General features: G+C 57.8%; 2 protein-coding genes across 2 annotated transcripts; one reads left to right on the forward strand and one right to left on the reverse strand.

Annotated features, from left to right (window-relative positions):
• Positions 1–2,686: 2,686 nt before the first annotated feature.
• LOC104549131 (aquaporin-12) lies at positions 2,687–4,747 on the forward strand. Its single transcript, XM_010204078.2, has 3 exons — positions 2,687–3,308; positions 3,730–3,846; positions 4,566–4,747. Exons 1-3 carry the CDS (start codon positions 2,702–2,704, stop codon positions 4,745–4,747), a joined length of 906 nt encoding a protein of 301 aa, XP_010202380.1. The 5' UTR covers positions 2,687–2,701.
• A 2,557-nt stretch (positions 4,748–7,304) lies between these two features.
• On the reverse strand, positions 7,305–10,366 carry LOC104557542 (galactose-3-O-sulfotransferase 2). Its single transcript, XM_062005303.1, has 3 exons — positions 10,344–10,366; positions 8,817–9,768; positions 7,305–8,156 (listed from the first exon to the last, which is right to left on the reverse strand). The coding sequence occupies exons 1-3, from the start codon at positions 10,364–10,366 to the stop codon at positions 7,305–7,307; spliced, it is 1,827 nt and encodes a 608-aa protein (XP_061861287.1).
• Positions 10,367–25,821: the final 15,455 nt, after the last annotated feature.

The raw sequence follows: 25,821 nt of genomic DNA on the forward strand, positions 1-25,821 counted from the left end.
GAGCTGATTCTGCTGGGTGTTTTGGCAGCAGTGCCTGGAGGGTTTGGTCCCGACGTGCGTGGCTCGTGTGTGAGCCCGGCCCTGCTCCGCCAGTGCCTGTGCCCAGCGAGTCGGGCAGCTGCCTTCTGTCCTGCTCTTTGTGACTTGCATTTTGCTCTGAAGATTGTTTTGAGTACAAGCAGCCCTCCCCAGTCACGTGAGGAAGGTACGTGGAACTGTCCTGAGCTCAGCTGAATCCCTGATGTTGCTCTCCAGATGTGTGGAGGAAGGAGGCTTATGCAAGGGCTCTTTTCGCCCTTCTTTGAACTCCAGCCCAAGGCAGGATCTATGTGGGCTTTTCTTTTCTCTTGAGAGAGAAAACACCAGCAAGTGGGAGCAGTGGTGGAGCATCATTTGTGTTGCAGCCTGTCAGGGGGCAGGAGGGCAGCGCAGCTGCAGCTTCATAGAATCACAGAATGGTGGGGTTGGAAAGGACCTTTAGAGATCATCCAGTCCAACCCCCCTGCAGAAACAGGGTCACCTAGATCAGGTCACACAGGAACGTGTCCAGGTGGGTCTTGAAGACCTCCAAGGAAGGAGCCTCCACAACCCCTCTGGGCAGCCTGTGCCAGGGCTCCCTCACTGAAACACTGAAAGAGTTTTTTTCTTATATTTAAGTGGAACTTTTTGTGTTCCAGCTTCATCCCATCACCCCTTGTCCTGTTGCTGGCTACTCTAGAAAAAAAGGGATGTCCCAACCTCCTGACACCCACCCTTTAGATAATTATAAATGTTAATAAGATCTCCCCTCAGTCTTCTCCAGACTAAACAGCCCCAGGTCCCACAGCCTTTCCTCATATGAAAGATGTTCCAGTCCCCTGATCATCTTGGTGTCCCTGCACTGGCCTCTCTCCAGCACTTCCCTGTCCCTCTTGAGCTGAGGAGCTCAGAACTGGACACAAAGCTTTTCGTGTGCTCATCATGGTGGTGACACTGCTCTGTCCCTCCTGCTCCTTGCAGCAAGCCTGTGTCTGTGGGGGGGGGATCTTCCAGCACTTCCCAGCTTCAGATCTCCTGAGCCCCCGTACCCAGCCCCTGTGCCCGGCCCAGCCTGGGTGTCCCACAATGGCAGGATGCGCCGTGGGTGTGAAACAGCTTTGAAAGGCCTCTGAACGTTTGCTTTCCAAGGCCCAACTCTTAAGCTGAAAAGGAGAAGGGGAAACAACAGTTCCTGTGGGAAGGAAGAGGTGTTGGGTTCTTTTTGCTCCAGTTTCACTACAAGTGTCAATGTGTTCCGTTAGGGGACGAGAACGCACGTGCTTCGTAGGCGCTGGTGCGTGGCGGCTCTGTCGTGGAACGAGAGCTAGAAATAGGAGCGTGTTACCATGTGTTAACTCCCCTTTTTGTGGTTGTTCTGGCTGAGCTGTACTCCGTGGCTGAGGTGGAAAGCTCTGGAGACGTTGTGTCAAACTCTTCTGTTGAGATGAAGGTCGCAGGAGGGGTTGGGTGGTGTGGGGAGATCCGTGGGGCTGCTTTGTGCCAGCTGCCCGTCTGTTCTCTCGCTTTGGGCTGTTGGTGCTGGCTCCTTGGGAGGTTTTGTTTCTAAAGATACAACTCTACTGGTTTCTCTTCTTTTGAGAAACACAGAGGTAGGGGGGGCAGAAAGAAACTAACTGGGTTGTGATGTGAAAGGTTCTTTGCTCTGCAGCAGTGAGTAGCTTTGTCTGACCAGCACGTTGCTGCTGCTGGAGGTGAATCTTCATGAGGCCAAACCCAGTAGCCTCGTCCTTTTTGGCCAGGCAGCAGAGCTTCCCTGGGCATGGTTGTCCCTGCAGCGTGCTGGCCATGCAGGAGCTGCTGCTCTGCCTGCAGGGGTTGGGAATGGTGGGCTCTCAGTGGTGTCATCTCTGCTGCAGAGCAGGGAAGTGACCCAGACACACGTACTGAATAGTTTGTGCTGTCTTAACCACGAGTCCTGGGGGTGCCCTGTGATGCCCCAGTGGGGGCTGGTGCAGAGGATGCAGCCGCTGTGGTTAAACTGTGTTTCATCACCTCTGATTGCTGTAGTCAAAGGCTGCACCCCAGTGTGTTTAGATGTTGAGATGATGAGGAGGCAGGTGATCCTTTTGGTGAAGCTGGAAAGGATCTTGTCCCTGGTGTGTGTTACCAGCAGGAGGAGGAGTGGAAATGTCAGTGTCACTGAAATGCCACCTGCAGAGCACGGGCACGTGCGGTAAGTGCCACCACCAAATGAGGCAAGGCCTTGAGAGCACAGGAAGCAGTAAGCAAACCAGGCTTTCTGTCAGCTGAGGGTGGCTTTGGCGTGGTTTGGGGTGGCTCTGCCCTGGGGAAATGGGATGTCCCTGCACAGGTCACTGGATCCCAGTCCCCTCACATCCCAAGCTTTGGGATTGGGGCAGTAGGTTGCGTTTTACGGTGCCAAGTAGGAATGAAATCGAGGTTTTTAGTCCTCCTGGAAGACTTGAGCAGCTGCAGGGAGCTGCTGCAGGCTGTGAGATAGGAGTGATGAGGGTTGGAGGCCGGGTGACGGTGATGAGGCCGGGGCCTGCTGGCAGGGACAGAGCACTGCCGGCCGCTCCAGCTGCGGCCCTTCCCACACCTCGGGCTGTGCCACGTTTGCTTACACGGGGCTTTATAAAGAGCTGCAGGAGCTTCCCCACTCCTTGCCTGGGCTTGGGGCAGCATCTGTCCTCACGTGGCCATGGCTGGCCTCAATGTCTCCATCGCTTTCCTTTCGCTGGTTGCCGGGCTGTGCCAGGCGCTCCGGCGCCTTGCCAGGAGCCTCGTGTCTCCGCCGGCGTACAGCTGCCTTGCCTCAGAGCTCGCTGCCTCCTTGCAGCTCTGCTCCAGCTGCCTCGAGCTGAGGATGCTGTTTGACATCGGCCCGTGGGGCGGTGGCTTTGGCCCCGATGTGGTCCTGACTCTGCTCTTCCTCCTCTTCGTGGCTCACGGCGTCTCTTTCGAGGGAGCATCAGCCAACCCGACTGTCTCTCTCCAGGAGTTCCTGCTCCTCCAGTCCAGCCTCGTCACAACTGCTGCCAAGCTGCTGGCCCAGGCTGTGGGCACGGGCACGGGCTGGGCTGTCACCAAGCTCTTCTGGTCCTGGGAGCTGACGCATTTCCACCTGATCCAGAACCTGATAGCGTCGGAGTGCAGCTCCTCCATCCGCACGGCCCCGCACCACGCGGCCGCTGTGGAAGGCAGCTGCTCCTTCCTGTTCCACCTCGTCCTTCTCAGGGTGCACCGCAGTCACCCCATGTACCGGGTGCCTGCCCTGGCAGCCACTGTCACCTTCCTGACCTATGCAGGTGAGCAGCCCTTGCCTTTCTCGGCTCTTTAGGAGAGTCCCCAGTTCCTGGAGGAGGAACAGTCCCCAAGACATTTGTTTTGGACTTACTTTGGGCAATGTTCATTCTGGGATGAGGCTGCAGTTTAGGGTACCTGGGCAGCACCTGGGAAGCCACAGCTTGCCCCAAGGCCCAAGAGCAGTTTCTTTCAACACCTGCGGTCGCAGCCCCTCGGTCCTGCACTGAGCTCTGCTGCTCCCACAGAGCTCAGGGGGACAGGGGTGGGATTTCCCTGCGTGCTGCTGTTACGTGGGCCAAGGGATGCTGCTTCCCAGAGATGCTCCTGACAGGCAGGAGAGGTCATGGGTCCCATGGCCCGGCTCTTTATCAGCTGTCAAAGGATGTGAGTGAGACTGATGACTGTGCTTCTCTTCTCATTCAGCTGGACCGTTCACAGGGGCCTTCTTCAACCCTGCCCTGGCCACAGCCACCACCTTCCACTGCTCAGGGAGCAGCCTCTGGGACTACATCCAGGTTTACTGGCTGGGGCCCCTTGCAGGTGAGATCTGCTGGGGAGGAACGGGGGGCAGGGGCTGGGATGGGGGCAGAAATGCCAGCTGGAACACAAACTGTCGCTGGCAAAGGGCTGGGATCGGCTCTTGCCAGTGGTGAGTCTCTCTGTCCCATGTCCCTGACACTCGAGTCAGCCCTTCACTGTCCCGTTCCTACAAGGGACATAGGTAAAACTCTCCCTGAGGCCAGAGTGTGTTCAGGTTCAAAGGTGTTTCAGGGCAATGGTAAGCTCAGCTATGCTGTCCAGGTTGTCCACAGCTTCAGGATGGCCATGGGAAGCTGCATGTGTGCTGACTGGAACGCAGAGAGCGGGACAATAAACTGCTGGCCTGGTTTAAGGCTGTTTTGGGTCACACAAGCCTTGCTCTAGTGCCTTATGGACACAAGGCTTAAATCTCTATGAAGTCCATGGAGGTCTTCAAGACCCGCTTGGACATGTTCCTATGTGACCTGATCTAGGTGACCCTGCTTCTGCAGGGGGGTTGGACTGGATGATCTCTAAAGGTCCCTTTCAACCCCACCATTCTATGATTCTGAGTCCCCTAGGCAGGGTGTCTCAGCTGTCAGTGGGGACTCCAGTGGTGCTGAGCTGCTTTGTGGTCACAACTGAAAGTCGTGGCAAGGACCTAGAAGCCATTGCTCGGCTGCGGGGAGAGCGGAGCCGCTGGCTGCAGCACAGGGAAGAGGTCTGTGCTCTCGTTCCAGGGATGCTCTCTGCCCTCTTGCTGTACCAGGGTAACATCCCACGCCTCTTCCAGAAGAACCTCCTGTACAGCCAGAAGAGCAAATACAAGATCCCCAAGGCACGGGTGGTGGCACACACGGAGGGCGAGGAGCCGCGGCGGAGGGGGAAAGGGGAGAAGAGCAACTCGGCACCTCACGCCTGAGCCCTGGACGGGGGCCCCTCAGGCCCCTGCAGCCCCTCAGGCCCCTGCAGCCCCTCAGGCCCCTGCAGCCCCTCTGCTGGCAGCAGGTTTCCTGGTGAGGGGGATTTTGCTGCTCTGCCCATTCTGCCCCTGCTGCAGGTTGGGATATGTCATAAAGCATCGCAAAGGAATCAGCCAGAGTGGCCTTGCAGGGATGTCTGAATCCCTGTTGAAAGTCTCCCTGGAGAGCCCAGAATGTTTCAGGCCTCAGTGGGCCAAAAGCTGAATGCTTTTGCATAGATTGCTGGTTGTCTTGTATTGCCAGGAAGCTCACAGAAGGTCAGGACCGTTGTGTGGGGAGGCTTGAGCAACCCCCAGCTTGTTCCATCGTGCAGCTGGGTTCCTTGCAGCTCTAAAACCAAAGCATAAAGCAGCAGCTGCTGTGGAAACTTGGGCTGGGGAGGAAGCAGGCTTTCAACTTCTGTGTCACTAAATGGATGTCAGTCGAAAAATGGTGTTCTTTGAGTTAAACTGGGCTCCTTGAAACTGAACCAGGCGGTTCCTGGAGAGGAATTAAACGTGCTCCAGGGCAAGGGAGATCCCTGGCTGCAGGAGACCCTGCTCTGCTGTGGATGCTACGCTTGGGAAACAGCCCACACAGTGTCTGGGGTTAAAAAGGGGATTAATTCACATGGAAACACCCACCAGGTAAGGCCAGGGCACCCCTCAGGTGCTGCAGCCAGGGAGGAACAGGGCTCGGGGCCACCCCCCCGTGCAGCATCCCTGGAGCAAGGCCTCTGGGCATGGCTGGATGCTGAGTTGCTGCCCAGACTCTTCCCTGCCGAAAGTGGCCAATTCCTGCCTCAGGGAGAAAACAGCCACTTTTGCAGGACCGCTGTGGGCAGACAGCTCCTGAGCTTGAACATATTCCTGATGCACTTGAGCTCTGCAGAGCATTGTGGGGTGTGTGCCCCAGGGTGACACGGTGCTTCAGGGACCGTGTGCCCCTGCCCTGGGTCACCTTGGCAGGAGCCTGACCTGCTCCATGTGCTGAGCTGCAAACAGTGAGTGAAGGTGTTGGATGCAGGTTGGGTACCTGGGTGCCAGTCCTGCCCGTCCCTGCACCCTTGCTACATCCTCTTGGGTTTTGAGGGGCTGTCCCTGGCTATGCTGCCCACCCATTCCCCTTGCTCCCATGTGGGATTGCCCCTGGGGTGAACTGCAGACCCTCCCAGAACCCAGAGGGGAGCTGCACCTCTGCAGCCTGTGAGCCCACACCATGTCCCAGCAGGATGGAAGGAAGGGACCACCACAGCAGTCCGTGGACACGCCTCAGAGCTGAAGCTTTATGGAACAAACAGTGCCCCCCAAACCATGCAGCAAACGCCCCCAAAGCGATCCCCCTGCATCAGCCAGGGAGGGGCAGGGGGAACACGGTCTGATGTGTGTCCTGGTTGAACCACGAGCAGGAGCTGAGGCACCTTCGAGTGGCAATGCAAAGCTTGGAGGCTGCTGGGCTGGCCAAGGGAGAGCCTGGGGTGCCCAGTTTCCCCCAGTGATCTTTTTCTGAACCTCTTCTTTCGGTTTGGAGATGATGCTGAAAGCCCTGAGACGGGGCCTGGGTTTGTCCAAACCCAACTTGCCGGCTCTGCTTTTGATCTGAGTTAAGTGTAGGATGTGAAAAGCGAGGTTGATCAGCCACCACACCTCATTCCCGTGGTGTTTCTCCCCAGGCAGAGTAGAATGTTCCTCCAGCAGCTCCAAGCAGCGGGTGGGATGTCTGGCTGCAGAGATGCTCACGAGACGTGTCCCAGGCACGCGAGTGACTGCGGTGGCGGCTCCGGGGCAGGGTGCTGGTGCCATAACTGCAGTGTGGGATGCAGCATCCAGAGGCAGTGTGTAACCACACAGGTAGAGGGGGGGAAAAAACAGTCTGGTTTCTTTTTCTAGTGTGTTGGGGTTTTTTTTAAGGCTGTTTTCAAATGTTTGAGATGAGCTTGTTGGGCTCTGGGGAGACTGTTCACTGGGCAAGCTGATGTGATCAAGGGGAACTTAATAGGGGTGACAGTGAGGGGTTTTTCTTTAACAAAGAGGCTGCTTTTCCAGCACAGGAGCATGGGGCTGTGGTGGAGCAAAGCCACAGCTGCACAGACAGACCTGTTCCCAAGCTGTAAATCAAGCTCTGCAGCTCTGTCGTGGGCTGCCCTCCTGGTTCTGCTGCTCGCTGCTGGTGCCGTGCAGCACGGTGCCCCAGGTCGCCTCTCCCATGGCGCTTCCCACCAGACAAGGGTTTCGCCCCTGTTGCTCAGGACCTGCCCTGGAAGCCTTGGATCATGTCAAGCCCCCAGGAGCCCCCCTTGCAGCCCATCCTGCCCCGCAGCACCGGCACTGTGCGGCGCCCAAGGGCTCACAGGCAGTCCCGCACAGAGAGAGGCGCCCAGGGGCCGTGGTGGGCAGCAGCTTTGTCCCAGCCCGCCTGTCCCCCAGGGCAGACGCAGCCCCTCAGCCCCGGAGGCGAGCTCCTCGCCGGCCTCGGCCGAGGCAGCTGGAGAAGGATGCCTGGAGAGGCCAGGGAGGCTCAGTTTTGGGTGCCCTCCAGCCGGTGCCGCAGGGCCTTGCCCTGGCGAGGGGCAGCGGGCTGGGGGATGGTCTGCTGGGGAAACTGCTTCTTGTAGAGCATGGAGCTGTACTGCAGCTCGGGGGTCACCAGCCGCCGGCACACGCGCTCCGTCTCCTTGTCCAGGCCCTGCTTGAGGTTGTAGCCCAAGATCTTGGCGTAGCCGTGCTGCAGCGGCCGCAGGGAAGAGTCCTTGATGTCCTTGGGGGCCACGCTGCCCGTGCCCTGCAGGCAGGTCCTGGCCAGCTGCGCGCGCCTCTCCCGCAGCGCCGTCACCTCGCGCCGCATGCGCTCCCTGCCCACGTCCCGCTCCACCCGCTCCCAGAACGTCCTGTTGAAGTGGGTGTAGATCTCCCAGTCCAGCCTGTTCCAGTTCTTGATCTTCTCCACGACGGTGTCCGGGAGGGGAGACTTGGTGCTGCTGTCCCTGATGTTGAGTGGGAAGGAGACGACGCTGTCCAGGTCCCAGCACAGCATCTCCTTCAGCAGCACCATGGACTCGTCGAAGTACTCGGAGATGAGGAGCAGGTCGAACGACGCCTCGATGGCCTTCAGCATGAGCTGCACCCGCTTGGCAGAGGCCTCTCCGTTGTGGTTGAAGCCGAAGTCGAAGGTCATGAGGTTCTTGGCGTAGGGGCTGTCTCTGCTGGCGGGGTTGTAGTAGCGGTAGGGCTGCCTGAGGAACTCCTCCAGGCTGCGGGCGTGGGAGAAAGCCGACGCGCCCTTGTAGTACACGAAGGAGGATTCCATCAGCTGCACGGGGTTCCTCAGGATGGAGAAGTAAATGGCTGAGCTGGGCACCACTTTTTGCACCTGCAGGGTAGAAAAGGGAGACTTCAAAGGGTGGGGTAGGGAGAAGGAACGTGCTTGCTCACAGTCCTGTGCTCTGCTGGAAAGCACAACTGCTTGCTGGGGGCGGAGAAGGTGGGTACTGGGAGGGTTTCAGGGTGCAGCTCAGCAGAGGAGTGTTTGTATCAGCTGTGGGGAGCCCTAGAAGAGGTATGTGGGGAGAGCCATGACCGAAGGTCCTTGCTACACGCTGCTGCAGCTGGGTCACCCGTCTGGGCTTGAGATACGTCCTCTCCCTTTGCCTTTTCCCCGGAGCTGTGTCTCCCCAAGTGGCAACCAGAAGGGCGGGTGCTGGAGGGGAGCTGCTGTGAGCTGACAGACCTAAGGTGTTGTCCTCTTGCAGCTGGTACCTGCTGGGAGTGTCCGAGACATCCCCAAGGACCCCCCAGGCAAGAACGACATGATAGTTGCCAACTGCTACGGACCCTGTGCCCTGGCTCATCTCAGCTCACGGCACAATGGTTCAGCAAACCCACGTACAGAAGCTCTCAGGAGATGCCCATAACTCCCAGAGTACCTGGGGGCAATCCTGCCTCTCTTTAGGTTCAGCCCTGGAGAGCTGCTGTGCTCTGCAGGAGTCCCACCCGGCTCCCCACCAGCCCCCGTCGCACCCTCTGCCCCTACCTCGGGCTGCAGGAAGCGCATGTGGTGGCAGAGGATGTTGAAGCGCCGCGGGCTCCTCGGGGAGAAGCCCTGCACGAACCTGGCCGAGAAGGGCTGTGGGTAGAAGAGCTGGTTCCCCCCGCCGATGGGGAAGGCGAAGGTGAGGTTGTGCGTCTCGCCGAAGCGGAAGAGGATGTTCATGACAGTGCTGCTGGCGCTCTTGTGCACCTTCAGGAACACAATGTCAGTCTTGGGCTCGCATGTCTGCCTGTGAGAGGAGGCCCTTGGGGCCTGCTGGCCTTCCCTAGGTGTCATCACCTCAACCTCTGAGGCTCCTGTCCAGCTTGGGAAGAACTCTCCCTGCAGGTCTGCCTCGTAAGAGCCCTCTGCTTGCGGAACAAGCTGAGCTGAGTTTGGCACGTTGCGTTTAATCAAAGTGTCCCCCTGGTGTTGGGGCAAACCCATGGCCTGAGGCTGAGATGGCCTCTGTGCCACCACCCACATCGCTCCTGGTGCTGACACGCTCCTGGGCTCCTCTGCTGTCTTCCTCTTTGCAAAGTTCACGAGCTTGCTGGCGACAGCAGCAGCATCCCCCCAGACTGCAGAGATCCTCCCAGCAACGCCTGGAGAGGGACCCTCTCTGCTTCCTTTTCCCATCCCAGGAAGGTGGGACTTCAGCCTCGTGGCTGGAAGATGGGCTTTCACCTTCTTGCTGCTCTCCACGGGCTGCCACATCCAGTGCTGCTCAGGGCTGCCCGGGCTGCTCTCCGCTGGGGTCTCCTGGTTGAGTGGCAAGTGAGTCTGAAAGGAGTCCTGTGTGCTTTGTGCCATGGGCTCTGGCGTGGCTTTCCTCTGCCAGGGCCCCAAATCCTCCTCCCACAGCGGCTGGGGGGTCTGCAGGGCATAGCTGGGCCGCTTCTGGCCGTGGCCTGCGGTCAGGGGCAGCGCTCGCTCCAGCTGGCAGCGGCAGTTCCTGTAACAGGGACAACGGGAGGCTCAGAGGGAAGGGATGGGAGTAGTGTGCAAGAGGGCACGTCCTCTGCAGCTCAGCAAAAGCCCCCTGCAGACCCCCAACGTGCCTTCCCTGTCTTTGTTGGGGCTGGTGGTGTTGCTGGTGGGTGCAAGGAGAGGAGGACGGGTCAGCAGTGCCATGTTAATGCCCCCATCCCGCTGGAGCATGGGGGCTGAGGGAAAGGGGCAAAGCAAGAAACAGAGGGCAAGGAGAGAGATGAGGAGGGAGCCTGGAGAAGCTGGAGGAAAGTTTGCAGGGGCCTCAAGAGTGAGAGGACACTCCAGGGCTGGAGGGTTTTGAGGCCAGCTAGGACAAAGCCCAGAGCAGCCTGGTATGGCTCCAAGAGTGGGCTTCAGTTCTGGCTGGGGCACAGGGTTTGGACATGAGAGCCCCAGAGGGATCCTCTCCCACCTGGATTCTCCTCCCCATCTAAAGAAGACACTGCTGGGTGGTCTTCAGGAGGGCAGGTTTGAGCCCACTTCAGTGGCTCAGGCTGGAGGATGGGGAATAGGTTTGCAATCCTGCTTGGGACCTACTTGAGAGGCTGCAGCTTCTCCATGACTTGAAATGTGACCACAAGGAAGATGAGGAGGCTGAAGAAGACCCAGAGCCGACCTGGCTGGCACCTGCACATTGCTTTAAGTGTCCTGCAAGAAGGCAGACATTTCAGACCATTAGTAGGGAGAACCACAGACTCATTTGGGTTGTTAGAGCCCTTGAAGCTGCTGCAGCCCCAGCCCTGCCCAGCCCACCACTGACCCACGGCTTTGGGATCCCTCCAGGGCTGGGCACTGCCCCAGCTCCCTGGGCAGCCTGGCACAGGGGCTGACACCCCTCTCAGGGAAACAGTTCTGCCTCAGCTCCAACCTCAACCTTCCCCGGTGCTGCATGAGGCCCTTTCCTCTTGTCCTGTGTCTTGGGAGCAGAGGTGAACTTCCCTGGTCATAGCTTTGTGTCAGGGAGTGTCAGAGAGTGCTCCTGCCTCTCCCCAGCCTCCTCTTCTCCAGGCTCAACACCCCCATTCCCCCAGTGTGTGTGTGTGTGAGGCAGAGGGGACAGGCCTTGAGTCTTAAATGTGTTTGTTTTCAGGCCCAGTCCCGCGGTGGCAGGGGCAGAGGTGTGGAGGCAGCCACGGCCTTGGAGGCTGTGCCCAAGCACTGCAGCCTCAGTGGAAATTTCCAGCAGGGACACAGATATGGCTCTGAAAGGTAAACAGTGATAACCACAGGGCCCCAGCGCCCGCTTCCAACGGGCACCGCTGCCCTTCCCCTGCCCGGCCTGCCCCGGGGCCCTGTCTTTACAAACAAGGACCACAGAGCCTTGCTTTGCGCCCTCCCCTCTCTCAGTGCCGTTTCCTCCCACACCGGCCATGTTCCATCCTTGCTGCGTGGCCTGGCCCCCAGGCCGGCCTTGGCCAAGATCTCTGCACGTGGCCAGCGCTGTGCCGTGGGCTCTGGGCTGGCAGTGGGGCATTCAGGCCATCAGAAACGTGGCCACGGGCCTCCCGCTGGCTTTAAGGCTCGATCACAGTGTTCATGTCGCACGGGGCCGTCAGGGCTGAGCCTCCTGGGGAGTAAAGGGTTAGTTTGTGTTTCGTTTGCCCTGGTTCCTACCCAGGGAAGGGATCCTTGTGTAACAGGTCATTTGTACCAAGAAGGTGGGTCAGTGCTCTGTTGGGGGCTTCTCCTGGGGGGAGTCCAACCTCAGACACCTACTGAGGAGGGAGCAGGCACAGGCTGCTTTGCTGAGCATGAAGTGGAGGGCAAGAGCCTGCCTGGAAACCCTGTTCCAACAGCTACTCTGCTTCTGTTGGCCTTGCCCACTGCATTCTGTGATCAGTTTTGGACCAAGAGCCTGGGTCTGGGGCTGCACAGACCTGCTTGTCCTGGAGCTGCTTCGACTCCTTGATTCTTTCTCTCTTACTCGGGGCCGTGTCGTGCGTGTGTGAGAAGCGCTCGTCGGATGAGCTGGCAGGGACACAAGCAGGGGCTGTCCGCGTGGGTCACTGCATCCCACTGCTCATCAGGAGGTTGGGTTTGCTCTTCAAAAGCTGGATTTGTTCCAGGAAAAGCCTGGACTGTTGGGGCTGCCAGTGGTTTGCTGATGCCAGCACTGCTGTCAGCAGATGGGACAATGCTGGGCACAGCTCTGCCCTGCTCTCAGCAACCTCTGCTCACTGAGCTGAGACACTAAGCTCCTCCTAGGAGAGTTTTAGCAGATGAAGTACTTGGGATTCTAAAGGCTTTGAGGTCTTAGGTCATGGAGGATTCAAAGGGTACCTGATCACTAGTGGTCCAGCAGCACAGCATCCCTCAAACCTGATGGCAACCTGGAGGTAGCCATGCTCATTTTCCACCTGAGCAGCCTGCTAGGCTCAAGTGAGAGAGCTCAGCTGGCCCACGTGCCCATGGGCTGGCCAGGCAAGCAGTGCAGGGAGAGCCTCCTGCTGCCAAAGATCAGCAGGGCTGATGAGCAACGATCAGAAGAGACACCAAGTGCTTAGAGAGCGCTGCAAATGCCAAGGCAGGTTAAAGGGAGAGTGTTGGAATGGAGACTCAGGGCTGCCCCAGAGCTGCTGCAAGGCCAGGCTTGTGGAAACACCCTCGAGAGGTGTTCCCACCCCTGCTACTCCCCTGGCTGCAGCTCCTGGAGATGTAATTCTGGACTCACTTCCCCAGAGGTCTCTGGGCAGTACTAAACTTTCAGCCTGGAGAGAATCTGTAAAGATGCAGGTCCTTTGGCTGCTGACCTGCTGCCTCTTTGGACGTGGTCGTGGTGTTGATTGAACCACCAGCTGAGAACGTGCGACACGGTGCTGGCTGCTCGGGTCTGCTGAGGCCAGCAGAAAGCCAGAGTCCTTCCTCCAGGCTGGCTCTGGTGGGACACATGTGCATCAAGGAGGGTGTGCTGAGAAAAGGAGAGCTGTGGCAGCACTGAAGTTTGTGCTGAAGATGCTGAGAAGTTGCCTTGAAGGCAGCACAACCAGGATCAGGTGGCACACGTGGCATGAGAATCACATAATCTCAAGGGCTGGAGGGGACCTCAAAAGCTCATCCAGTGCCACCCCCCTGCCAGATCAGGACCACCTAGAGTAGAGCACACAGGAACTCGCCCAGGTGGATTGGAATGTCTCCAGAGAAGTCTTGGTCTTGGAGGCTGAAGCTGCTGGACGATTTGTAGCTGGACAGAGGCTCCATGGGTCACTCCTTCACACCTTCTTTCAATGTAATGTGCTGGGATGAGGTAGTGGGTGTGGGAGTCTTGGAGCAGAGTGAAATGCTTGAGATCAAAGCATCAGGAAGGTGTCCAAGATGCCCTCAGAGCTGGCAGGAGTCAGGGCTGCCCTATAGGCAGGTTGGGCAGTGGGAGCAACCTGCAGAGCCTCTGTCTGTGTGCAGGCTGTAGCTGCAGAGCCCCACAGCTCAGAACCCCTATGTTGCCACCCCCCTACAGCAACACAGGTGTGTGCAACAGGGGCTGCAGCAGCCCAAAGACGTCTCAGCAGCCCAAAGCTGTCTCAACAGCGGAGCCACAGCAGCTGAATCCTCCTATACTGGCTCAATGGGTTTAATCAAAACCCACTCTGACAGTCACACATCTGTGAGGGCTGATGTCCCCAGCTGTGCCTCACTGCCTGCCCCTGCCAGAGAAAAGAGTGCCTAATGATTTCCCCTCTGTTTTCTCCCCTCTGCTTGAAGCAGAGAGGACAACCTGCTTCCCTCCAAACCATGGCCTCTCAGGAGGGGTCTGTGGTCAGTGGGCACTCACAGGGTCTCAGCTGACTGCTGGGTGCTGAGGCTGTTTGCCAGACAGGTAAGTGACAGGAAAGGGCTTTATTGATCTGCTGTGGGTAGCTGTGCTGCAGGCAGGCTGTGACCTGCTGTGGGTAGCTGTGCTGCAGGCAGGCAGTGACCTGCTGTGGGTAGCTGTGCTGCAGGCAGGCAGTGACCTGCTGTGGGTAGCTGTGCTGCAGGCAGGCAGTGATCTGCTGTGGGTAGCTGTGCTGCAGGCAGGCTGTGATCTGCTGTGGGTAGCTACGCTGCAGGCAGGCAGTGACCTGCTGTGGGTAGCTGTGCTGCAGGCAGGCTGTGATCTGCTGTGGGTAGCTGTGCTGCAGGCAGGGAGTGATCTGCTGTGGGAAGCTGTGCTGCAGGCAGGCAGTGATCTGCTGTGGGTAGCTGTGCTGCAGGCAGGGAGTGATCTGCTGTGGGTAGCTGTGCTGCAGGCAGGCAGTGACCTGCTGTGGGTAGCTGTGCTGCAGGCAGGGAGTGATCTGCTGTGGGTAGCTGTGCTGCAGGCAGGCAGTGACCTGCTGTGGGTAGCTGTGCTGCAGGCAGGCAGTGACTTGCTGTGGGTAGCTGTGCTGCAGGCAGGCAGTGACCTGCTGTGGGTAGCTGTGCTGCAGGCAGGCAGTGATCTGCTGTGGGTAGCTGTGCTGCAGGCAGTGACCTGCTGTGGGTAGCTGTGCTGCAGGCAGGCAGTGACCTGCTGTGGGTAGCTGTGCTGCAGGCAGTGACCTGCTGTGGGTAGCTGTGCTGCAGGCAGGCTGTGACCTGCTGTGGGTAGCTGTGCTGCAGGCAGTGACCTGCTGTGGGTAGCTGTGCTGCAGGCAGGCTGTGATCTGCTGTGGGTAGCTGTGCTGCAGGCAGTGATCTGCTGTGCGTAGCTGTGCTGCAGGCAGGCAGTGACCTGCTGTGGGTAGCTGTGCTGCAGGCAGTGACCTGCTGTGGGTAGCTGTGCTGCAGGCAGTGATCTGCTGTGGGTAGCTGTGCTGCAGGCAGGCAGTGATGCTGCACAGTGGGCCCATGTACACGAGGTGTTCCCCAGCGCTGCCTCTCACAGCAGCTGGGGCCATTTCCTTGACTTGCATTGTAATAAATGAGAAAATGGGGAGACAACAGCCTACGAGGGGCTCAGGAGGAGATAAGGCAGCACAGGCAGGGCCCAACCTGCCCTTGAAGCAGCAGGGTTAGGCAGCCCCCGAGCCCGCTCCCACTGCAGCGTGGTGCAGCAGCCGTGTCTACAACACTCCAGGGCACGTAGGGAAAGGCTGTCCTGCCCCTCTTCCCCAGCAAAAGGGCACTGCTGCCAAGTCAAGCCTTGCCCTTCTCTCCTCATCAGTCCTGTGGAAGGGCACAACCTCACCCCAGGTGCATTCATTGGGTTGGCCACGTAAAGGACTTGCAGAGACACATGTTTCTGAGTGCAGCGAGCCCTCGTCTGGGATAAGGCAGGAGACATCTGCATCCTATTTGCCCCAACAAAGCCTCTGCCACTCTTTTTCCCTTGCAGAATCAGGCCTTACAAAAGATGTAGGTTTCCTGCCTGGAGCATGGCTAGAGGAGAGCCCCATCCACCCAGACTCCCTGCACGTGTGAGGAGCACAAGGTCTTCTCTGCCCCTTCCCGTCACCACTTTAACCTCCGTTTCTCAGCACAGAGGGACCCACAAGGACACGGCCTCTGGGTAGGATGGAAATAGAGTTTTACTTCAGGAAACAATGTTTTACTGAGTAAGTAAAGAAATGCATCCACTTACGTGCCCAGGTATCTCCTGAGTTTGAGCATGGTGAGCTGGAGCCTTGGCTGGGGCGCGGGTGGTTATCGTCAGACTGGCAGAATGGAGAGCAAACACCCAGTGCCTGCGGCCCGTGGCCCCTCCCCGGGGGTGAGCCCGCAGAGGACCTTCCCCCCACTGCCCCAGGAGCTACCACACCAGCCTCTGAGGGCTGCTGAGGGCAAGTTGCCTTCTGCATGCAGTGGCCGTGTCCTGCAGAGCGGTGGCCAGGCTGGGACGCTCTGCCTGCCTCCTCGCCTCGCTCCTTGGTGTCACTCGTGGCTGTTGATGTTCCAGTCTGTGTTCTCCTGCTCTGCCCTTCACGAGCATCTCTTCTTTTCTTTCCTTTTGCTTTTACTTCTTGACCCAGCTGAGGGACAGAGATGGTTTGTTTGGATGAGTGTTTGGCTCTCCATGATCCCTACGTTGACACATCGTTAGGTCTGTGCTGTGCAGGCTGGGTCACACCTGCATGGCATGGATCTAATGCTCTCCCACACAGCCTGGCTCCATCCACCCTGGGCTGGGGATATGACAATCCCCAGATCCCTCCTTGGCTTCCCCTCACCACACTAGGCACAGCATTTAACCACCTGCAGCTTAACACTGCAGCGTCCTGCATTTGGCATCTTCAGAACAGCCTCCCCTGTTCCCCCAAGCTGGAAGAGTCCTCAGCTCCTTGTGCTGGGGCTGTGCTGTGCCAGGATGACCAGCTCCAGGGCAGCCCTGCTAGGAAACCAACTGTTTTCCAGTACTAGTAGCAAAATGGTCACCAGATCTGCTTCTTGCTGACTGATGGGCAGTGTAAGACAACTCAAAGGAGGACTGGGAGGCTGCCCTCCACCATGGAGAATCGCAGCCTGCCCTTTCACCAGGGTCTTCTCCTTCTTCAGAAGCTTTTCCTCCACATCCTCCCCCTTCAGGGCTCATCCCAGCATCTGTCAGGCTGTTGCAGGACCCAGCCATGGCTTTGTGTGACCACAGGCTTCTCTCAGTGGGGCTCCAGATGCCTGGGGCAGTGGTGGAGATGGGGGATGCTTGGCTGCGACATGTGCCACGAGGGCAAGTGGCCCACAGGCTGTGCAACACCCATGCTGCAGGACCAGGCTCCCCATGTACCTCCTGGCACTGTTGCAGAGGATGCTGGCAACATGTGCTCTCCCTTCCCCTGTGCCCACAGGTCTCAGGAAACACATACCAGGCAGGTAAGTCACTGCCAGCCCAGACCGGGGCTTTCTCGAGGGACAAAAGGTCCCAGCCCCCTCCCTCCCTCCCCCTGGCAGGCAGGAGGCAGCCATTCCCCTCACCCTGGCACAGGCAGGTGCTGCCTCTCCCTCCCCACCTCATCCAAACCACAAGTTTACTGTGGGGCTGTCGCCTTCTCCACCCATCCTGTGCTCCCTGTCCGCCCAGGCTGGCGGCTTATCTGGGAGCCACGGGTGAGCTCGCCCTGGGCAGGGACCAACCCCCTTCCTGCTCTTGGGACAGAGGGAGGGGGCTTCTCCCCTCTCCCTTCTCCTACACAGCCATGCCCTGTGCAGTCCGAGGAGGATGAGCCTGCTTTGGGTGGCCGTGGTGATGGGGCTGAGGGGTTTGTGAGCATCCCCCAGGCAGGACCTTGGGAGTCATCCCGTTGCTGAAGGGCATGGGACAGCCTTGCCTGGGAGCACCCAGAGGCACAGCAGCCTGAGGGTGCCCAGGCTGTCTTCATCCCGCTCCTCTGTGGTGGCTTCCCCTTGCTGGGGTGCTGCCTGTGGGATGTGCTGCCTCTCAGCTCGCTTGTTTCCCTCAGCACCAGCCTGTTGTCCCTGGCGCCTGGCTGGGAGATCCCGTTTCGGGGTGTGACCCTGCTCAGGATTGCCTGTGTTCCTGCTCACTGCCTGGAGTCTCACACCAGGTTGTCTCTGCTCTCCTGAAGATGTGGCTTTTGCAGCTGTGGCTCTTGGGAAGTGAAAGATGCCCTTGTAGGAGGGCTTGGGCTCTGTCTCTGCTCACCACTCCCTGCGCTCCTAACTTCTGTGGATGTGTCTTGGTGGTGCAGAAGTGCTCCAAGTGCCTGCTGCTGAGTGTGACCCTCATAGGGTTGTACCACGAGGGAATGTGACCCAAGGAGGAGGTGTGCTCATGCACTGTCTGGGGATGGGCTGGTCTCAGCAGAAGGCAGATGAGGAGCTCCAAAGATAGCTGACAGCAGCCCCCTCTCAGCCCGTGTCCCTGCCCTCCCACTCCTGCTTAACGTCACGAGCAAAGGGACCTCAGCTTGCCTTGATACACACAGGATCTTGCTGCTCTCACGCAGCAGCTTTCCTGCTTGGGCTGTCTGTGGCCTGGAGGGGCTGCTGGTGGGTTTTTCCTAGGCCAGGCTGCACCTAGGTGGAGGTGAATCCATGGGAAGGAGATGATATCTCCAGTGGGGAGCCATCCTGCAGCCCAGATCTCCATCCTTGAGGAGGGTCTGGACCACTTGCTGCAGCAATAGGTGGTGGGAGGGAGAGTACTGGGGTTTGCCAGGGCTTGAGCCTGGCTGTAACATCACCCAGCTCTCTGCATTCTTTCTGCTGGCTGGGGACTGCTCCAGCAGAACCATCCCAGAGCAGACAGCACCTGGGGTTTTGTTTGGTGTTGCTGGAGACGGGTGTTTGTTGTCAACAACACTCCTCTCTGAGCCTGAGCAGCTGCCTGCAGGTGGGTGGCACTGACTGATCTCCTTTCCAAGGTGAGGGGCCAGGGAGGGCTTTCCAGGCAGCAGCAGCCCAGCTCTGCTCTCCAGCCAGGGCTGGGATGTGCTGCAGAGGCGAGGAGCAGGAGCAAGGAGGGGATGGCTGTGCTGAGGGGTGCTGAGGAGAGGGAGACAGCTGCAGCCTGGAGGGCACAGGCAGCCAGGGAAGTGCTTTTGTAGTGTGCAGAGACTGAGGCCCTGGGATATAGATGAGGAAACTGCTTCTGGGGCTTTGCCAATAGAGTTTGGGGCAACCTCTGGAGGTCTCCTTGGGTGGGGGGCTGCAGAGGTTTGCTCAGCAGGGAATGGAGAGGGATAGGAATTCCTGCTGGAGATGGCTCCTGACTCTAAAGTCAAAGCAGAACCTCTGCAAAACCTGCTCAAGTCCTACTGGAGCAGCTGAGGTTATTTAGCCTGGAAAAGAGAAGGCTGAGGGGAGGCAGGAGCCCTCTCTGCAGCTCCCTGACAGGGGATTGTGCTGAGGTGAGGGTCAGTCTCTTCTCTCCAGTAATGAACGACAGGACAAAGAGGAAAGAGGCTGGAGTTGGCCCAGGGGAGGTTGAGGTTGGAGCTGAAGCAGAACTGTTTCCCTGAGAGGGGTGTGAGCCCCTGTGCCAGGCTGCCCAGGGAGCTGGGGGAGTGCCCAGCCCTGGAGGGATCCCAAAGCCGGGGGGCTGAGGTGCTGTGGGTCAGTGCTGGGCTGGGCAGGGTGAGGGCAGGGCTGGGGCTGCAGCAGCTTCAGGGGCTTTTCCAGCCCAAATGGTTCTGTGATTCCTGCAAAACCCCTGAAGAGAAGCTTGTGGAAAGGACAGGCTTTCCTCCTGCTCCCAGCAAACTCTCTGGTGCAGCTTTTCTGTTTGCTTTTCAGACCAGTTTCCTGATAATTTCTAGAGCCCTGATAATCCCTGGATGCCTTTCCCAGGGGATGCAGCTGCGTTATCAGCAGTTTGCTTTCACACCCTGGGCCTCCCCTTCCACTGGGGCAGCTGCAGGTCCCTTAGCACCTGCCTAAATTGATTGTGCACTTTGCAGAGTGAGTGAGAGATGCCCATTTAATTAGTTCCTCCTAACTTCAAAGGCTCTCCCAGGGTGCTGAAGTCAGCCTCCTCTGTAGTGAGGGGCCTGTTGATAGGGCACAAGTCTCCTTCTGGGGAGGTTCCCAAATCTACCTGGACACATTCCTGTGCCCCCTGAGCGAGGGGAACTGCTTTAGCAGGGGCTGGAGCAGCTCTGCAGGGCCTTTCCAGCCCCCATCACTCTGGGTTCCTATGATACCAGCTCCTTCTGAAAGGACGCTCAGGGTCAGCAGGACTAAAAGTGTCTGTCTGGGAAGGGAGAGAGGCCATATGGGAGCAGTGCTGGGGCTGCTGAACTGGGGAATGGGGTCCTTGACCTTAGGGGCTGGGGCAGAGCTCATGCTGGCAGCAGGCAGAGCTGCTCTGGGCTGTGAGGGCTGAGGAACTGCTGGATGTGCTGGGGTTGCAGTGGGGTTGCACATGGTTGCTTCTGGCCATATGCTCTTCAGCTGGTGCTGGGACTTTGGCCCTAACCATACATTTATTTGTTCTTTAATCTCAGTCACCTTATCAGATGCCTTTGAACAACCAAACACATCTCCCCTCACCTTGGGAACAGGCTTTGCTGTTTCTTTTGGTTTGGTTTTGTCTCTTTGCCAGAGACCTCTGAGAGATTAGAGTGATGCCTCACAAACCTGGGCTTTGTCTGGGGTCCTTTGGAGCCTGCAGCACTGCTGGGCCCTGGAAGAACTGTCTGGTTTAGGGTAGCTTTGGCATTAGACCAGATCCCTCAGGGCCTGGTAGGACTCAGGCTCTTCTCAACAAATCCTGATGACTGTCCATGTCTTCTTCTGGGAGGATGTGTCTGCCTGCAAGTGTCTGGAGGCAGAGGAAGGAGTGGGCATCGTCCCCACGAGGTGCTGTGGGCTCCCCTCAGCAGAGGCAGCTCCTGTGGGTCAGCTGCACACCTTTTACTTAGCTCCTCTCATTCTGTCACTGGGTACCACTGAGAGGAAGCTGGCTCCATCATCTTCGTGTGCTCACACTCACCTGTGAGGTGCTCCTGAGCCTGCTCCTCTCTGGGCTGAGCAGCTCTGCAGTCTCTCCTCCTGTGAAGGACACCTCAGACCGTTCCTCATCTCCATGGCCTTGCACCGGCCCCAGGATGTGCCTCTCTTGCACTGGGGAGCCCAGAGCTGGACTCAGCACTGCAGATGTGCCCTCACCAGTGGGAAAGGAGGACATCAGGAGGCTGTGTGTGACCTTGGCATGGCCAAAGACATCTGTGGAGCTCTGTGTGAGCAGCAGGAGTCCTGTGCAGCTGCACCTGACCCAGAGGGGCAGGGAAGTGCCTGCGACCAAGTAGTGGAAATGGTCTTCAGATTAAGCCTGGCTGGAAGAGCCATGTTGACTGAAGGAAACCAGGTGGAGCAGGTGTTTACAGAGCAAATGCCTTTTGAAAGAAATCAGCAAGCAAACAGGGTGGGGACCTCCTGGTCTGATGCTACCTCTTATTTATGGAAAGCGTGTCAGGGTGCCCAGAGAGGTGTTGATGCCTCACCTGGTGAAAAAAAAACCCAACAGAGTGAAATCTAGGAGAGATTTGATGGTTTCTAGGAAAGCTACAGCATTAGCCATGTGAGTGCTGAACAGTTGCCCCAAGGGTGGAGAGGTGTGAGTTACCCTGTCCTCGCCTCTCACCTGGGGCTGTTCCCTGGCATGTGGAGGGGAGCTGAGGGTCCTCACCTGAAGTTGATGGCCAAAATAGGCTGGGCTGCAGGGTCTCTGAGGGGAGCAGCTCTTGCAGACCTGCCCTGCTGACTCAGATGCCTTTGCAGGGTCCTGCCAGAGCCAGAGTCCTGCCTTCTGCCTCTGACAGCAGGATTGGAAGAAGGGAGATGCTGGCAGCGGTGGAGGGTGCGTGGGCAGACACTGCCCAGTGTGCCCAGGAGCATCCTGCAAGGAGGGTGAGTGCCGTTTGTCAGTCATGTAACAGCCTTTTTTGCCTGAGGACTCTTCAAACATGGGCTCAGCTCACAGGAGGGATACCTGCAGCCTGGCTGGGATGGCATTGCTGCATGGGGCATGGAGGAGGCATCCAGGGTTCAATCGGAGCTTTGTGCCCAGGAGGTGCAGTGGGAGAGTTTGCTCTGCTCTCCCTGAGTCCCTGCTGTCAGTAAGAGGAGGGATGCTGAAGTCATGGGTTTGTGGTGGTGTTTTCCTGTAGGTGGTGATGGCAAACAGACCTCCTCAGAGGCAGAGAGCATTGGTTCTCTGGTGGGACTTTGGTCATGGAGCCCCACCAACAAGAGGGAGAACAAGAGAGCTCCAGCTAGTGTCCTTGAAGGACTTGGAGAAGAAAGTGCCTGTACCATGGGCAGGGGAAAAGCAGTGGCTGTGTGGCTGTGCAGTGAGATGAGCTTGAAAACAGGTATCCAGAGATGTGGAGGGGTTTGGGTGGGATGGAGGGCCTCTGTATGTCAAAGGCAGGGGAAGGATGGATAACATCAGACATCCTTGGAGGTATCCAGCACCACCCTGTGCTGTCAGCAGTGCCCATGCTGCCGTGCTTTTGGCTCTCCTGCAGCAGCTCCCACGCAGCAGCTGCTGTCTCTGGCTCCTCCACTCATACCCAACCACAGCTGGATGCTGCTGAGGGCAGTCATCTGTCTCTGCACAGGACCTCAGTCTCCAGGGGGGCTTCCTGGGAGGAGAGACTGGCCAGCTGTGATGGCTGTCCCCTGCACAAGCTGCAGTGCCTGTGTCCACACCACAGCCCTTCTGGGTGAGGGAGAGAGTCAAAGCTCGGAACTCTTTACTGCTTGTCCCTGCAGGGGTCATCAGAGCAGCGTGGAAACGGCAGGTAGCTGCCCAGAGAACTCCCTGGAGCTTCCACAAGTGAGTATGTGGCACCTTTGACTGTGAATGAAAAGCTGATGATCTGTTCCTACAACCCTCTTGTCTGCACACCTAAGGTACCTGAGAGGCAGGGGTCTGCCATTCCTCCCTGGCCAGGAAGGCTCTGGACTTGGAGCTTTCCTACAAGGGGAGCTGCTCCTTTGGGAGACCTGGTGCCTGCTGATGGATCTCTTTATTTGTGTGTTTGTTTATTTATGCTGCTTTCAGGACTTCATGGCTGAAGGTGTAAATGGGGAGCCTGTAGGTCAGGCTCCTGCTGGGCCTCCAAGCTCTCTGTGTGGTTCTGCCACAGCTCAGCTGCTGTTGATAAACCACATTCCCATCACTTCTCACCTTCAGGGTGATGTTGGCACAGAAGGCAGCCAGGGCTTGAGCATTGGCCAAGTCACCGTTGTCCTCTCCAAGCCCAGCAAAGCCATTCTGTACAATACTGCCTGAGGCTTGTGCTTGATTACTGTATACACCACAACCATTAACCTCATTTGGATGCCAGTGTCCTCTGAGACAGTGTGGGTTAGATGAGGAGCAATGAGCTGAGTCGTGGAGGGGGTGTGAGCCTCTAAACCTGACAGGAGACTGTAGTGAGGTAGGAGTTGTTGTTTGGGAAAAGAGACCAGGAGGAAACAGCCTCAAGGGGAAACAACCCCCAGGGGAGGTTGAGGCTGGAGCTGAGGCAGAACTGTTTCCCTGAGAGGGGTGTGAGCCCCTGTGCCAGGCTGCCCAGGGAGCTGGGGCAGTGCCCAGCCCTGGAGGGATCCCAAAGCCGTGGAGCTGAGGTGCTGAGGGCTGTGGGTCAGTGCTGGGCTGGGCAGGGCTGAGACTGCAGCAGCTTCAAGGGCTTTAACAACCAAAACAGTGATTATGCAGCTGAACTGTGGGCACATGCCCCAGAGCTCCTGCAGGGCTGAGGCAGAGCTGGGGCCCCCAGCGTGGCTGTGCTCAGGGCAGGGAGGGGGGCTGTGGTGCTGCAGTGGGCAGCTGTGCCCCGTGCAGGGGTAGCCCCAGGCATTGAGTTTGAGCAAGTGCTGTGCAAACAGCACGACATGCCGGGCCAGGGCTGCCCTTGCCGTTCCTTGTTGGCAGTAGTGGGTTGGAGGTTCAGAGGGACAGATTCAGGTCCAGAGTCTATGTGTGAGAAGAGCTGTGGCTCACCAGAGCCATGAGAGGGGCTGGGGGCTGGCAGCACCAGGCTGTGGCCTCAGGAGCCAGGGCAGGTGGTCCATGTAGAGCGGAGGGGCAGGAGGGGAAGAGACAATTGAGGTGGATGCAGTGGCCCTGTGGATGTGGTGAGGAAGAGGAGAACAATCAGCTTGTTTCCTTCCTGCAAACTTGAGCCCAGGCACTCAGAGTGCCCCTGCACCTTCACTCCTCCTTCCTGCCCTCACCTCTCTGATGTCTTCTCACATCTTGCTCTGGGGTCCAGAGAGCTCCCTCTCTTCCCGTGGGATCTGAGAGCACCTTTGTCCCAGAGGGATCATTGCTGTACATAGTCCAACAGAAAGCCAAGGAGCTGGAGGAGGTCGGTTTGGTTTCCCCCCTGAGCTGTGGGTCTGGATGTGGGTTTTTAGCACTGTCCCAAGTCCCACAGAGCCAGGGCACCTACTGCTTGCACCCCTGAAGGCTGACGGTGGGGGTTCAATGAGAGGAGTGGGGTGCACTGTGTCTACAACCCCCCCAACACACAGCAGTTGCAGAAGTGGCCCAAATGCCAGTTCTGCACATGCTGGAACATCCCCTCCTCCAAAGCTGCTGGGGCTGGGCTGTGTGTTTGCTGAGCAAGCAGCTGCTGTTTGCACAGAGGGGATCCACTGGGCTACAGCCTGGTTGAACTTTGTTCTGGGGATCACACATTACCACGTCTGCCCCCTTGGCTTTGGGTCCCTCTCTGGTACTGTAGGCCAAGGGAATGACCTTTCTCAGGGCCATTTCTTTCTGAGGTTTGCTGCTTCGTGGTGCTTCCTCACGCTTACCCTCCTGTGTCTCCTGCAGCACGCTGCCTCAGCACAGCTGGCAGGACGCCTTGCAGAGGCAGCTGTGCATGAGGAGAGCACACGTCCAGGTTGGGGAGAAGTCAAGAGATGAGGAACCGAGCCCAGGCTTGAGGACTTCAGGCTGTTTGACACTGAAAGAGGCAAAGGGGGAAGCCACAGACATACGTTGGGTTTAATGTGGCCAAGGACAAACTCCAGGCATGAGGTCAGGTCGCAGGGCATGGGAGAGCCCTGCTGCTGTCTCCGTAGCTGCAGTGGTTTCCACCAGCCCTGCAGAGTCTGAAGATCATCTCTGGAGGGTGATGTGTGTGCTCCCATGCATGGCAGCTCCAGGGAGGGCTTGGCACGGTCCCCTGTGCCCTCCAGGAAAGTGTTGGCACGGTCCCCTGTGCCCTCCAGGAAATGACTATCGGTGTTTAGAGGCCTTTGGGCCATTGCCCTTCTGTTGGTGCAGAATGTGTCTCGTTCCTGATGTTCCTCAGCATTATCTTTCTTTGAACAGGTCAACACTAGCAGATAGAGCACGAGGCCTTCCCCCATCTTTAGATTCCTTAACCTTAGCTGGTCTTACAGATGAGGATCTTAGAGATGTCTCCTGCTTTCCCTTGCACCGCCAAAGCCTCTGAGTAAGAGGTGCATGAACATGGGAGTGACAACTGTGACCTGACTAAGGGCTGAGTTACAGAAGAAAGGAAAGAAAGGTGGAATCTTTCTCTAAGCTGGGGACCCTTCTCACTATGTGTTAGAGCTCAAAAAGCAGTCCCAGGTCAAACAGGATGAGGAGAGCGAGCTGCTGGTCCCGGGTGCGAGGGCTGTGTCTTGTGCCCAAGGGGCTGAGTTTGCTTCCTGGCTCAGCATCCTGCTGCTGCAGATTGCAGATGCAGGAAGGTGAGTTCAGCAGACCCATCACCCCGCTGAACACCTTCAAGAGATGAGGCTGTCCGAGGTTAGGGCTGGGACACTGCTCCCTGGCTTGTCCCTTCCAGCCATGGCTGCGTGAGCTGGGCTGGGAGCAGGCTGCAGCCCCCAGCTGGGGAGCAAGTCCCTGCCACACAGCCCAGCTGCAGCACGTCCTCTGCCTTTCCCTCCCCAGCCTTTCAGCCACTTTTCTTTCTAAGCAGTCACCTGTGACCAGAAGGACTTGCACCGTGGCCGCTGGGTCAATGAGCAGCCTGTACTTGGGCATTTGTGCCTACAGTAGGTTTTACTGCTCTCTGCTTGTGCCTCTCCTTCAAAATCGGGACAGTTTGACTTGCATCAGGCAATCCTTTAGTTCAGCTCTGACTGCTGAAGGTGGGAGTCACTTCCCCCAGCCACCAGGCAAGTGGGTGCCCTAATCTGTGTCCCCCACTATGTTCATGGGACATTTTGTGCTGCCTGTGATAGAGTGGAGTGAGTTGGCCTCTGAAGCTGTCAGTCCTCTGGGATGAGAGAGGCAGCCCAGATGTAACTTCTAGGGGTGTAAAATTGAGCAAGATGGCCCTTTCTTTTGCCTCCTTCAATGTATTGAGCCCTCTGTCACAGACTGAGCCTGCAAGCGTTGCTAATAGAAGTCTTACACTAGTGAGAAAGAAGCTGATTGCTCTTCTGGTGCAAAATGCTCTCCTGAGAAGCTGTTTGTTGCTGTGCTCTTCAAATCAGAGCTGGCATCCCTTGTGGTGGACAAGAAAGGAGAGAGGGCTTGGCAGTTCCAGCTCCTTCACAGCTTGCTATGGTTACACAAGCCTGTTGTCCTTGACTAAAGGCCAGCCTGGTCTTTTCAAGGGGATTTCCCACCTCGAGGGGAATGTGTGAGAGGAACAAGTATCTTGTT

Source organism: Colius striatus, chromosome 12, assembly GCF_028858725.1.
Source record: "Colius striatus isolate bColStr4 chromosome 12, bColStr4.1.hap1, whole genome shotgun sequence".
In the NCBI taxonomy this organism is placed as follows: Eukaryota; Metazoa; Chordata; class Aves; order Coliiformes; family Coliidae; genus Colius; species Colius striatus.